The sequence below is a fragment of the Bos grunniens genome, chromosome 4 (genome assembly GCF_055505025.1).
Source record: "Bos grunniens cultivar Pamir isolate PY7600 chromosome 4, Bosgru_T2T1.0, whole genome shotgun sequence".
NCBI classification, from domain to species: Eukaryota; Metazoa; Chordata; class Mammalia; order Artiodactyla; family Bovidae; genus Bos; species Bos grunniens.
In genome coordinates, this window is record NC_141168.1 from 86,749,464 (window position 1) to 86,763,709 (window position 14,246).

Genomic DNA, 14,246 nt, shown 5'->3' on the forward strand with positions numbered 1-14,246 from the left:
AAACATCATTAAGCCACCAGCAAATTTCCAGGCTACTCAAAGCAAGAACAAATAACTCTTACAAAGATGAAACCAGAACAAAAGAAAATGTTGTAATAAAATCAGAAAATATTCAAATGGATGTGTATAATAGACATGTCTTCACTATATCTGTTATCTAATTAAGTTCACATTGCTTTTTGTTCACTTCTGAAGCTAGAAACCTCTCTCTTAAAGACTTAGATCAGTTTTTAAAGAATCAGTGATATAAAAGAGATAATTAATAAGGACCTACAGTATGGCACAGGGAATTCTACTCAGTACTCCATAATGACCTATGTGGGAAAAGAAGAGAGTGAATATATGTATACGTATAACTGATTCACTTTACTATATAGCAGAAACTAATTCAAGATTGTAAATCAACTATACTCCAGTTAAAATTTTTAAAAAAGAATCACTGAGTTTATGGAGTGCTGGTACACTGTTTTGCTATATATCAAAAACACAAAAAGAGCATAAGTTGTCTGTATCTGTGTACACAATATGCCTGTGGAGGTACACATGTGCCCATATATGTGTGTGTATGCATGTATGTGCACCCTGTACAATCTATACTTAATATGTGGCTCTACTTCTTTACTTCAGTTCAGTTCAGTTGCTCAGTCATGTCTGTGTATTTGAGACCCTATGAATTGCAGCACACCTTCTTTAAGCACAGGCTAACTAGATTTTATCATTCTATTCACTGACATCATTACTCACTGACATAATAAAAACATGATTTTTGAATATTTTTATTATAGCAAAAACAAGATACATTTGTATATTAGATCTTATTCATTTACGCTTCAGGAATGTTTTCATTGTTGTTCAGAGCTCAGTTTAGTTCAGTCGCTCAGTCATGTCTGACTCTTTGTGACCCCATGAACCACAGCACACCAGGCCTCCCTGTCCATTACCAACTCCTGGAATCCACCCAAACCCATCTGGCAGACAGCCATCTGTCTGTCATCCCCTTCTCCTCCTGCCTTCAATCTTTTTCAGCATCAGGGTCTTTTCTAATGAGTCAGCTCTTCACATTCAGTTCAGTTCAGTTCAGCCACTCGGTCGTGTCTGACTCTTTGCGACCCCATGAATAGCAGCACGCCAGGCCTCCCTGTCCATCACCAACTCCTGGAGTTCACTCAAATTCATGTCCTTCGAGTCAGTGATGCCATCCAGCCATCTCATCCTCTGTCGTCCCCTTCTCCTCTTGCCCCCAATACCTCCCAGCAACAGAGACTTTTCCAATGAGTCAACTCTTCACATGAGGTGGCCAAAGTACTGGAGTTTCAGCTTCAGCATCATTCCTTCCAATGAACACCCAGGACTGATCTCCTTTAGGATGGACTGGTTGGATCTCCTTGCAGTCCAAGGGACGCTCAAGAGTTTTCTCCAACACCACAGTTCAAAAGCATCAATTCTTCGGTGCTTAACCTTCTTCACAGTCCAACTCTCACATCCATACATGACCACAGGAAAAACCATAGCCTTGACTAGACGGACCTTTGTTGGTAAAGTGATGTCTCTGCTTTTGAATATGCTATCTAGGTTGGTCATAACTTTTCTTCCAAGGAGTAAGCCTCTTTTAATTTCATGGCTGCAGTCACCATCTGCAGTGATTTTGGAGCCCAAAAAAATAAAGTCTGACACTGTTTCCACTGTTTCCCCATCTATTTCCCATGAAGCAATGGGACCAGATGCCATGATCTTTGTTTTCTGAATGTTGAGCTTTAAGCCAACTTTTTCACTCTCCTCTTTCACTTTTATCCAGAGGCTTTTTAGTTCCTCTTCAGCTTCTGCCATAAGGGTGGTATCATCTGCATATCTGAGGTTATTGATATTTCTCCTGGCAATCTTGATTCCAGCTTGTGCTTCTTCCAGCCCAGAGTTTCTCACAATGTACTCTGCATATAGGTTAAATAAGCAGGGTGACAGTATACAGCCTTGACGTACTCCTTTTCCTATTTGGAAGCAGTCTTGTTCCATGTCCAGTTCTAACTGTTGCTTCCTGACCTGCATATAGGTTTCTCAAGGCCAAAATATTGGAGATTCAGCTTCAGCATCAGTCCTTCCAATGAATATCCAGGGTTGATTTCCTTTAGGACTGACTGGTTTGATCTCCAGGCAGTTCAGGGGACTCTCAATATCTTCTCCAGCACCACAGTTCAACAGCATCAATTCTTCAGTGCTCAGCCTTCTTCACAGTTTAATTAAAGACTAGAGTACCAAAGAATAGCATGGAGAGATAAGAAAGCCTTCCTCAGTGATCATTTCAAAGAAATAGAGGAAAACAATAAAATGGGAAAGAGTAGAGACCTCTTCAAGAAAATTAGAGACACTAAGGGAAAACTTCATGCAAAGATGAGCACAATAAAGGACAGAAATGATATGGACTAACCGAAGCTGAAAATATTAAGAAGAGGTGGCAAGAATACATAGAACTATACAAAAAAGATCTTCATGACCCAGATAATGAAGTGATGAAAAGTGAAGTGATGTGATGTGAAGTGAAATGATGTGATCACACGATGGTGTGATCATTTACCTAGAGCCAGACATCCTGGAATGCAAAGTCAAGTGGGCCTTAGGAAGCATCACTACAAACAAAGCTAGTGGAGGTGATGGAATTCCAGTTGAGCTATTCGAAATCCAAAAAGATGATACTGTGAAAGTGCTGCACTCAATATGCCAGCAAATTTGGAAAACTCAGCAGTGGCCACAGGACTGGAAAAGATCAGTTTTCATTCAAAAGCCAAAGAATGTTCAAACCACCACACAACTGCACTCATCTCACAAGCGAGCAAAGTAATGCTCAAAATTCTCCAAGCCAGGCTTCAACCGTACATGAACTAGGAACTTCCAGATGTTCAAGCTGGATTCAGAAAAGGCAGAGGGAGCAGAGATCAAATTGCCAACAACTGTTGGATCATCAAAAAAGCAAGAGACTTCCAGAAAAACATCTACTTCAGCTTTATTGATTACCCCAACGCCTTTCACTGTGTGGATCACAAAAAACTGTGGAAAATTCTTAAAGAGATGGGAATACCAGACCACCTGATCTGCCTCCTGAGAAATCTGTATGCAGGTCAAGAAGCAACAGTTAGAACTGGACATGGAACAACAGACTGGTTCCAAATCAGGAAAGGAACATGTCAAAGCAGTATTATTACCCTGCTCATTTAACTTATATGCAGAGTACATCATGCAAAACGTGAGGCTGAATAAAGCACAAGCTGGAATCAAGATTGCTGGGAGAAATATCAGTAACCTCTGATATGCAGATGACACCACCCTTATGGGCAGAAAGTGAAGAAGAACTAAAGAGCCTCTTGATGAAAGTGAAAGAGGAGAGTGAAAAAGTTGGCTTATAACTCAACATTGAGAAAAGTAAGATCATGGCATCTGGTCCCATCACTTTATGGCAAATAGATGGGGAAACAATGGAAACAGTTACAGACTTTATATTCTTGGGTCCCAAAATCACTGCAGATGGTGACTGCAGCCATGAAATTAAAAGACGCTTGCACCTTGGAAGAAAAGCTATGACCAACCTAGACAGCATATTAAAAAGCAGAGACGTTACTTTGCCGACAAAGGTCCATCTAGTCAAAGCTATGGCTTTTCCAGTAATAATGTATGGATGTGAGAGCTGGACTATGAAGAAAGCTGAGTGCTGAAGAATTGATGCTTTTAAACTGTGGTGTTGAAGAAGACTCTTGAGAGTCCCTTGGACAACAAGGAGATCAAAACAGTCAATCCTAAAGGAAATCAGGCCTGAATATTCATTGGAACGATGCTGAAGCTGAAACTCCAATACTTTGGCCAACTGATGCAAAGAACCGACTCATTGGAAAAGACCCTGATGCTGGGAAAGATTGAAGGCAGGAAGAGAAGGGGACAACAGAGGATGAGACGGTTGGATGGCATCACTGACTCAGTGGACATGAGTTTGAGTAAGCTCTGGGAGTTGGTGATAGACAGGAAACCTGGCCTGCTGCAGTCCATGGGGTAGCAAGGAGTCAGACATGACAGACTGAACGGAACTGAAAACATAAATTTAATTTGCCTTACTTAATATAAAAGAAAGTTCAGCCAAGAAAAGTTTAGCTAAAGAAACATGATTCCAAATTACTTTCAACCCACCTTAATGGAGGAAGGCACAGAAACCCACTCCAGTATTCTTGCCTGGAGAACCCCCATGGATAGAGGAGCCTGGTGGGCTACAGTCCATAGGGTCACAAAGAGTCAGACACAACTGAAGTGACTTAGCATGTAATGGCTCTCTGCATATATTTTCTAAATAGAAATAGCTCTTACTTGGCCATTAACATACATTCAACATCATACTTCATAAATCCTTGCTCTTTAAAAGCTGTTAACGTTACTCTTCTGATTGAAATTCACAGATGCACTTCTAAATGAAAATGTCCATAATTTAAACTGTCCTTCCTTTGACTTATTCTAAGTACTTGTTATACTGTAAATATAAGAATATACTTTGTGTTAAGTATTGGGAGGTAAATTTAAAAAGCTTAAGGACTAAGGGTAAGATGAACAATTATATAAATATAAAAATTATAGATGAGAACCTAAGGACAAAAATCAACGTCATTATTTCAAAGACGCAAACACACACAAAGAATGCTGCATCACAGCCACCTTAATCCCAGGTTCTCCTGCTAACATAGACTGGTAGGCTAACTTTTTAATTAAGACAATGGCAGGTCAACTGCAGAGTTCAGGTTTGTATCCTTCCTCTGGCTAAGTGCCATTTATATGGTAATTAATTTGCATTTTCTAAATGCAATTACACAACAATCTGCCATAACTGCATCAGCCTATGGCTGCATGGCTTTTATTGACTGAACCTACTGAGTAACCAAATAATTGAAGAGAAGTCAAACATTATCTTCATTCTGTGAGTCACAGAACACATTTTAAGGCTGTGCTCTCCTGATACTAATATTCCTGAAAAAATTTAACTGTTTACAATAGCACTAACTGACTGAGCACTCACTATGCACCAGGCCCTGTGTTAGGGAATCTTAAATGGAGTATCTCATGTATTTTCCTGGCAGCCCTATAAAGTAAGTACTGATACTATTCCCATTGTACAGATGAAAAACTCTTGAGACTTCAAGCACACAACACAGCACTAATAAGCAGTGTGTGTTAGTCGCTGTCATGTCTGACTCTTTGCAACACAGTGGATCCCATGTCACCCTGCCAGGCTTCTCTGTCTGTGGAATTCTCTCCCAGGCAAGAATACTGGGAGTGGATTGCTTCTCTAGAGGAACTTCCCAGCCCAGGGATCAAACCCTGGTCTCCTGCATCACATGCAGATTTTTACTGGTTGAGCTACCTACAGGGAAGACCTAATAAGCAGTAGATATGAAAATCAGAGCCAGAAAGGTGGGCTTAGGAGTCTAAATTCTTAAATTTCCTCTGTGCTACTTAAACACACGTGCTATATATCTGCTCATTTAACTGTCTAAGGAACAAACTGTAGTCTGTTCAAAATAGGAAAAGGGGTGGATAAATGAGGGATGTAGATGACTGAACATAGCCTGTACCTTTCCTTCCTCATCACATGGAGTGTGGATCTGGAAATAGTCTTTTGAGGTACAGGGAGGGCGCTCCATACACTCGCTGGATCCTTCTTCTGCAACACAAGAATGCATTTCAGAAATGAGTCATTTATGTTGTGACTCTACGAAAAAGGCAAACATGAAAACAAGCAAACAAACAAAAAGCAGACAAGTGAAAAGTAAAAATAATCTTGCCAGAAGAATTTAGGTAGAACTAGTTACTCCTACTGCTGCTGCTAAGCCGCTTCAGTCGTGTCCGACTCTGTGCGACCCCATAGATGGCAGCCTACCAGGCACCTCCGTCCCTGGGATTCTCCAGGCAAGAACACTGGAGTGGGTTGCCATTTCCTTCTCCAATGCATGAAAGTGAAAAGTGAAAGTGAAGTCGCTCAGTCATATCCGACTATTCGAGACCCCATGGACTACAGCCTACCAGGCTCCTCCATCCATGGGATTTTCCAGGCAAGAGTACTGGAGTGGGGTGCCATTGCCTTCTCCAAGAACTAGTTAGGCCTAGAGCAAATGAAGGCCTGGATTTTTTTTTTTTTTTTCCTAGAGCAATAAAATGTTTCCAAGGTACACAAGAAGCATATCATAGCTTTCTAAGAAAACATTAGATTTCCTTCATTATCACTGCATGTTGTAAATCTGGAACAAATTAAGTTTCTAAGTACATCTCCATGCCAACGAATCATCTAAAAGTACAATACAAAATTTTTTTAGGCAAGTATAAACATATCCAAAACAGCTACCTGGGGGTTGTGGAACAGAAAACATTACGGACAAAAAGAAAAGTTCTGCAGAAAGAGGTAATTAGAAGTCCTATTTTATCCACTAAGTATGAATTCATTTCAGGACTTTGGTTTCTGGCCCACTGTTTTCATCACATTGTATGTGTGATTTCTGGCTTATGACTATATACTGTCCACAAACATAAATTTAGCAAAAAAGATCAAAGAGTATAAACGGGAGACTCATCTTACCTGAAAATTGCGAGTCCTCATCACACCTGATGCATTCTTTGGCTCCCTTCTCAGAATAGGTGTTTCTGGGACACACTTGGCAGATGAACGAACCTGGTTTGTCGCTAAAGGTGCCGGGCTTGCATGGAAAGCATTCTGATGTGTAGGCCACCCCTGTGTGGTAACGGGAGACACAGCATGGAGGGAGGGCCCTGTACCACCCCTGTGTGGTAATGGAAGAAAGAGCATGAAGGGAGGGCATTATATCACCCCTAAGTGGTAATGGGAGACAGAGCATGGAGGGAGGACCCTGTGTCACCCTGTGTGGAAACAGGAGACAGAGCATAGGGGGAGGGCCCAACAGCAACAAATCAGCATGTCCTTGCTTCTGCTACCAGAAGTGAACAAGAAATATTAATAGTAAGCTCAACCCAGGTCTTTTATATACCATTAATTCAACATCACAAATGTATTTACTGTTTGTAGAGAGCTGGGATGAATACTGAATTGAACAATGAAGTATAGTGAACAGTTAAGAGATTCAGATTTGATAGAAGTATATAATCAGTGTATGAGATTCCATAGTAAGATGGCAGAGTAGAAGGATGTGCGCTCATCTTCTCCTGCGAGAACTCCAAAATTACAATTCACTGCTGAGCAACTGTCAACAGGAGAATGTTGGATCCCACCAAAAAAATATACCCAACTCCCAAGGGCAAAGGAGAAGCCCCAGCAAGACAGCAAGAGGGATGAAATCACATTTAGAACCAAACCCCATACCCACCAGAGATGCTCAGAGGGCTCAAACAAAACCTTGTGTGCACCAGAAAAGTCCTAAGAGATTGAGCCAGACCTGCCTTTGAGATCTGCCTTTGAGTGTTTGAGTGTCTCCTGTGGAGGTACAAGTCAGCAGTGGCCTGCCACAGAGGCAGAGGCCCTGGATGCAGCAGACCTGGGTATGGCATAAGCCTTCTTGGAGGAGGTCACCATTAACCACATCACAGAGCTGCAGGAACTTACACGGGACTGGGGAAACAGACTCTTGGAGGGCACAAACAAAACCATGTGTGCACCAGGACTCAGAGACTCCACAGAGACTGAGCCAGAACTGTGTTTGAGTGTCTCCTGCAGAGGTATGGGTGGTATGGGTCAGCAGTGACCTGCTTCAGGGGCAGGGGTTCTGGGTGCAGCAGACCTGGGAATGGCATTAGCCCTCTTGGAGAAGGTCACCATTAACGCCATCATAGAAGCACCAGAGCTTACACAGGTCTGCGAAAACAGATTCTTGGAGGGAACAAACAAAACCTTGTGCACACCAGGACCCAGGAGAAAGGAGCAGTGATCCCACAAGAGACTGACCCAGACTTGCCCGTGAGTGTCCAGCAGTCTCCGGCGGAGGCATGGGTCAGTGATGGCCTGGTGCAGGGTTGGGGGCACTGAGTGCAGCAGCACATGCATGGGACCTACTGAAGGAGGCCCCCATTATCTTCATTACCTCCACCATAGTTTGGCCTCAGGTCAAACAACAGGGAGACAACACAGCCCCACCCATCAACAGAAAATTGGATTAAAGATTTACTGAGCATGGCCCCACCCATCAGAACAAGACCCAGTTTCCCCCTCAGTTAGTCTCTCCCATCAGTAAGCTGCCATAAGCCCTGTATCCTTATCCTTCAGAGGGTACACAGAATGAAAACCACAACCACAAAAAACTAATCAAACTGATCACATGGAACCACAGCCTTGTCTAATTCAATGAAACCATGAGCCACACCATGTAGGGCCACCCAAGACTCACGGGTCATGCTGGAGAGTACTAACAAAACGTGGTCCACTGGAGAAGGGAATGGCAAACAACTTCAGTATTCTTGCCTTGAAAGCCCCATGAACAGTATGAAAAGGCAAAAAGATAGGGCACTGAAAGATGAATTCCCCAGGTCGGCAGGTGCCCAATATGCTACTGGAGAACAGTGGAGAAATAACTCCAGAAAGAATGAAGAAATGGAGTCAAAGCAAAAATAAAACCCAATTGTGGATGTGACTGGTGATGGAAGTCCGATGCTTTAAACCATACTGCATAGGAATCTGGAATGTTAGGTCCATGAATGAAGGTAAATTGGAAGTGGTCAAACAGAAGATGGCAAGAGACAATATCAACATTTTAGGAATCAGTGAACTAAAAGGGACTGGAATGGGTGAATTTAACCCAGATGACCATTATATCTACTACTGTGGGCAAGAATCCCTTAGAAGAAATGGAGTAGCCCTCATAGTCAACAAAAGAGTGTGAAATACAGTACTTGGGTGCAATCTCAAAAATGACAGAATGATCTCTGTTCGTTTCCAAGGCAAACCATTCAATATCACAAAAATCCAAGTCTATGTCCCAACCACTAATGCTGAAGAAGCTGAAGTTGAACAGTTCTATGAAAAACTACAAGACCTTCTAGAACACCCAAAAAAGATGTCTTTTTCATTATAGGGGACTGGAATGCAAAACTAGGAATTAAAGAGATACCTGGAGTAACAGGCAAATTTGGCCTTGGAGAATAGAATGAAGCAGAGCAAAGGCTAACAGGGTTTTGCCAAGAGAATGCACTGGCATAGAAACACCCTATTTTAATAACACAAAAGAAGACTCTACACATGGACATTACCAGATGGTCAATAGCGAAATCAGACTGACTATATTCTTTGCATTCAAAGATGGAGAAGCTCTATCAGTTCAGTTCAGTTCAGTCACTGATCGAGTCTGACACTCTGTGACCCCATGGACTGCAGCACGCCAGGCTTCCCTGCCCATCACCAACTCGGCGCTTACTCACATTCATGTCCACAGAGTCAGTGATGCCATTCAACCATCTCATCCTCTGTCAACTGTTCTCCTACTGCCTTCAGTCATTCTCAGCAACAGGGTCTTTACCAGTGAGTCAGTTCTTCACATCAGGTGGCCAAAGTACTGAAACTTCAGCTTCAGCATCAGTCCTTCCAATGAATATTCAGGACTGATTTCCTTTACGATTTGCTTTGATCTCCTTGCAGTCCAAGGGACTCTCAAGAGTCTTCTCCAACACCACAGCTCAAAAGCATCAATTCTTTGGCGCTCAGCTGACTTTATAGTCCAACTCTCATATCCATACATGACCACTGGAAAAACCATAGCTTTGACTAGACGGACATTTGTTGGCAAAGTAATGTCTCTGCTTTTTAATATGATGTCTACATTGGATATAACTTTTCTTCCAAGGAGCAAGTGTCTTTTAATTTCATGGCTGCAGTGATTTTGGAGCCTAAGAAAATAAAGTCTGTCACTTTTTCCATTGTTTCCCCATCTGTTTGCATGAAGCAATGGGGCCAGATGCCATGATCTTCATGTTCTGAATGTTGAGTTTTAAGCCAACTTTTTCACTCTCCTCTTTCATTTTCATCAAGAGGCTTTCAGTTCTTTTGCACTTTCTGCCATAAGGGTGGTGTCATCTGAATATCTGAGGTTATTGGTATTTCTCCCAGCAATCTTGATTCCAGCTTCTGCTTCATTCAACACAGCATTTCTCAGGATATACTCTGCATATAAGTTAAATAAGCAGGGTGACAATATACAGCCTTGACATACTCCTTTCCACATCTGGAAACAGTATGTTGTTCCATGTATAGTTCTAACTGTAGCTTCTTGACCTGCATACAGATTTCTCAAGAGGCAAGTCAGGTGGTCTGGTATTCCCATCTCTTGAGGAATTTTCCAGTTTGTTGTGATTTACATAGTCAAAGGCTTTGGCATAGTCAAGAAAGCAGAAGTAGATGATTTTCTGGAACTCGCTCACTTTTTCAATGATCCAACAAAGGTTGACAATTTGATCTCTGGTTCTTCTGCCTTTGCTAAATCCAGCTTGAACATCTGGAGGTTCATGGTTCACGTACTGTGGAAGCCTGGCTTGGAGGATTTTGAGCAATACTTTACTAGCGTGTGAGATGAGTGCAATTGTGTGCTGGTTTGAGCATTCTTTGGCATTGCCTTTCTCTGGGATTGGAATTAAAACTGACCTTTTCCAGTCCTATGGCCACTGCTGAGTTTTCCAAATTTGCTGGCATATTGAGTGCAGTACTTTCACAGCATCACATTTTAGAATTTGAAATAGCTCAACTGGAGTTCCATCACCTCCACTAGCTTTGTTTGTAGTGATGCTTCCTAAGGCCCATTTGACTTTGCATTTCAGGATGTCTGGCTCTAGGTTGAGTGATCACACCACTGTGGTTATCTGGGTTATGAAGATCTTTTTTATACAGTTCTTCTGTGTATTCTTGCCACCTCTTCTTAGTATCTTCTGCTTCTGTTAGGTCCATAACATCTCTGTCCTTTATCGAGCCCAACTTTGCACGAAATGTTCCCTTGGTATCTCTAATTTTCTTGAAGAGACCTCTAGTCTTTCCCATTCTATTTGCATTGATCACTGAGGAAGGCTTTCTTATCTCTCTTTGCTATTCTTTGCAACTCTGCATTCAGATGGGTATATCTTTCCTTTTCTTCTTTGCCTTTCATTTCTCTTCTTACACAGATATTTGTAAGGCCTCCTCAGACAACCACTTTGCTTTTTTGCATTCCTTTTTCTTGGGGATGGTCTTGATCACTGCCTCCTGTACAATGTCACAAACCTCTGTCCATAGTTCTTCAGGCACTCTATCAAATCTAATCCCTTGAATCTATTTCTCACTTCTCATAAGGGATTTGATTTAGGTCATCCTAAATGGTCTAGTGGTTTTTCCCTACTTTCTTCAATTTAAGTCTGAATTTGGCATTAAGGAGTTCATGATCTGAGCCACAGTCAGCTCCCGGTCTTGTTTTTGCTGACTGTATAAACTTCTACATCTTTGGCTGCAAAGAATATAATCAATCTGATTTCGGTGTTGGCCATCTGGTGCTGTCCATGTGTAGAGTCTTCTCTTGTGTTATTTGAAGAGGGCGTTTTCTGTGACCAGTGCATTCTCTTGGCAAACTCTACTAGCCTTTGCCCTGCTTTATTCTGTACTCCAAGGCCAAATTTATCAGATACTCCAAGTATTTCTTGACTCCCTACTTTTGCATTCCAGTCCCCTATAACGAAAAGGACATCTCTTTGGGGTGTTAGTTCTTAGTAAGTCTTGTAGGAGTAGCTCTATACTGTCAGCAAAACAAGACCAGGAGCTGACTATGGCTCAGATCATGAACTCCTTATTGCCAAATTCATATTTTAAGAAAGTAGGGAAAGCCACCAGACCATTCAGGTATGACCTAAATCAAATCTCTTATGATTATACAGTGGAAGTGACAAATAGATCAATGGATTAGACCTGATAGAATGCCAAAAGAATTATGGACAGAGGTTCGTGACATTGTTTAGGAGGCAGTGATCAAGACCATCCCCAAGAAAAAGAAAAGCAAAAAGCCAAAATGGTTGTCTGAGGAGGCCTCAGAAATAGCTGAGAAAAGAAGAGAACCAAAAGGCAAAGGAGAAAAGGAAAGATATACCCATTTGAATGCAGAGTTCCAAAGAATAGCAAAGAGAGATAAGAAAGCCTTCCTCAGTGATCAAGGCAAAGAAATAGAGGAAAACAATAAAATGGAAAAGACTAGAGAGCTCTTCAAGAAAATTAGAGACATTATAGGAACATATCATGCAAACATGAGCACAATAAAGGACAGAAATGGTATGGACCCAACAGAAGCAGAAGATATTAAGAAGAAGTGGCAAGAATACACAGAAGAACTATACAAATAAGATCGTCATGATCCAGATAGTCATGACGGTGTGATCACTCACCTAGAGCCAGACATCCTGAAATGCAAAGTCAAATGGGCCTTAGGAAGCATCACTATCAAGAAGGCTGGCTGTGGAGGTGATGGAACTCCAGTTGAGCTATTTCAAATCCTAAAAGATGATGCTGTGAAAGTGCTGCACTCAATATGCCAGCAAATTTGGAAAACTCAGCAGTGGACACAGGACTGGAAAAGGTCAGTTTTCATTCCAATCCCAAAGAAAAGCAACACCAAAAAATACTTAAACTACCACACAATTGCACTCACACACAAGCAAAGTAATGCTCTAAATCCTCCATGCCAGGCCTCAACAGTATGTGAACCGTGAACTTCCAGATGTTTAAGCTGGATTTAGAAAAGGCAGAGGAACCAGAGATCAAATTGCCAACATCCATTGGATCATAGAAAAAGCAAGAGTTCCAGAAAAACATCTATTTCTGCTTTATTGACTATGCCAAAGCCTTTGACTGTGTGGATCACAACAAATACCAGACTACCTGACCTGCCTCCTGAGAACTTTGTATGCAGGTCAAGAAGCAATAGAACCGAACATGAAGCAACAGACTGGTTCCAAATAGGAAAAGGAATACGTCAAGGCTGTATATTGTCACCCTGCTCATTTAACTTATATGCAGAGTACATCATGAAAAATGCTGGGCTGGAAGAAGCACAAGCTGGAATCAAGATTGCTGGAAGAAATATCAGTAACCTCAAATATGCAGATGACACCACCCTTATGGCAGAAAGCAAAGAAGAACTAAAGAGCCTCTTAATGAAAGAGGAGAGTGAAAAAGTGGGCTTAAAATTTAACATTCAGAAAATGAAGATCATGGCATCCGTCCCATTACTTCCTGGCAAATAGATGGGGAAACGATGGAAACAGTGACAGACTTTATTTTCTTCGGCACCAAAATCACTCTGTTGGTGACTGCAGCCATGAAATTAAAAGGTGCTTTCTCCTTGGAAGAAAAGTTCTGACCAACCTAGACAGCATATTAAAAAGCAGAGACATTACTTTGCCAACAAAGGTCCATCTAGTCAATGCTATGTTTTTTCCAGTAATCATGTACGGATGTGAGAGTTGGACTATAAAGACTTGCTGAGCACTGAAGAATTGATGCTTTTGAACTGTGGTGTTGGAGAAGACTCTTGAGAGTCCATTGGACTGTAAGGAGATCAAAGCAGTCAATCCTCAAGGATATCAGTCTTGAATATTCATTGGAAGGACCAATGCTGAAGCTGAAGCTCCAGTACTTTGGCCACCTGATGGATGAACTGACTCACTGGAAAAGACCCTGATGCTGAGAAAGACTGAAGGCAGGAGGAGAAGGGGTTGACAGAGGATGAGATTGTTGGATGTCATCACCAACTCAATGGACATAAAGTTGAGTAAGCTCCGAGTTGGTATGGACATGGTAGCCTGGCGTGCTGCAGTCCATGGGGTCGCAAAGAGTCCGACATCACTGAGTGACTGACCTGAACTGAATCAGTGTATAAGCTCAGCTATTAAAACAACTTCATTAATCAGAAATGTTGTAAATTCTGATTCCTTCCAATTCTGTACCATTCTCTTCTTTCTGTGTCTACCATTTCGCTTTTTCTCCACTGCTCACTAGTTACATACAGACAAGACCCGTAAGACCCAGGGAAAAGCTGACTTTTCTTCAGGTTTGTAAGTCCAGGTATCACCAGCAGATGTCCCTACAACTAATGAGTTAGCTTCACAGGAAGAAGCACACTTTTACCATAGTAAAATGTAAATCAAAGTTAAATAAAAGAGAAATCACTGCTTTAAGTAAAAGTAGCTCTGATAATGAACCATGCCAGAACATGCTGTCCACTCTCAGGAGTCAGAAAATGCAGTTGGTTAAGAGAGGCAAA

The 14,246-nt window shown here is 41.7% G+C and overlaps 1 protein-coding gene across 6 annotated transcripts in view; it reads right to left on the reverse strand.

Annotated features, from left to right (window-relative positions):
- ELAPOR2 (endosome-lysosome associated apoptosis and autophagy regulator family member 2) overlaps positions 1–14,246 on the reverse strand; it is a 221,464-nt gene that overhangs the window by 59,645 nt on the left and 147,573 nt on the right. For all 6 annotated transcript variants that reach the window (XR_015162793.1, XR_015162794.1, XM_086397246.1 and 3 more), the window contains 2 exons: positions 6,596–6,748; positions 5,598–5,686 (listed from right to left, as the gene is read on the reverse strand). Coding sequence is in view for 4 of the 6 variants with exons in the window: in XM_086397246.1 (XP_086253372.1) it covers positions 5,598–5,686; positions 6,596–6,748 (242 nt within the window). In the remaining 2 variants the exon portion in view is untranslated. The remainder of the gene's footprint in view (positions 1–5,597; positions 5,687–6,595; positions 6,749–14,246) is intronic.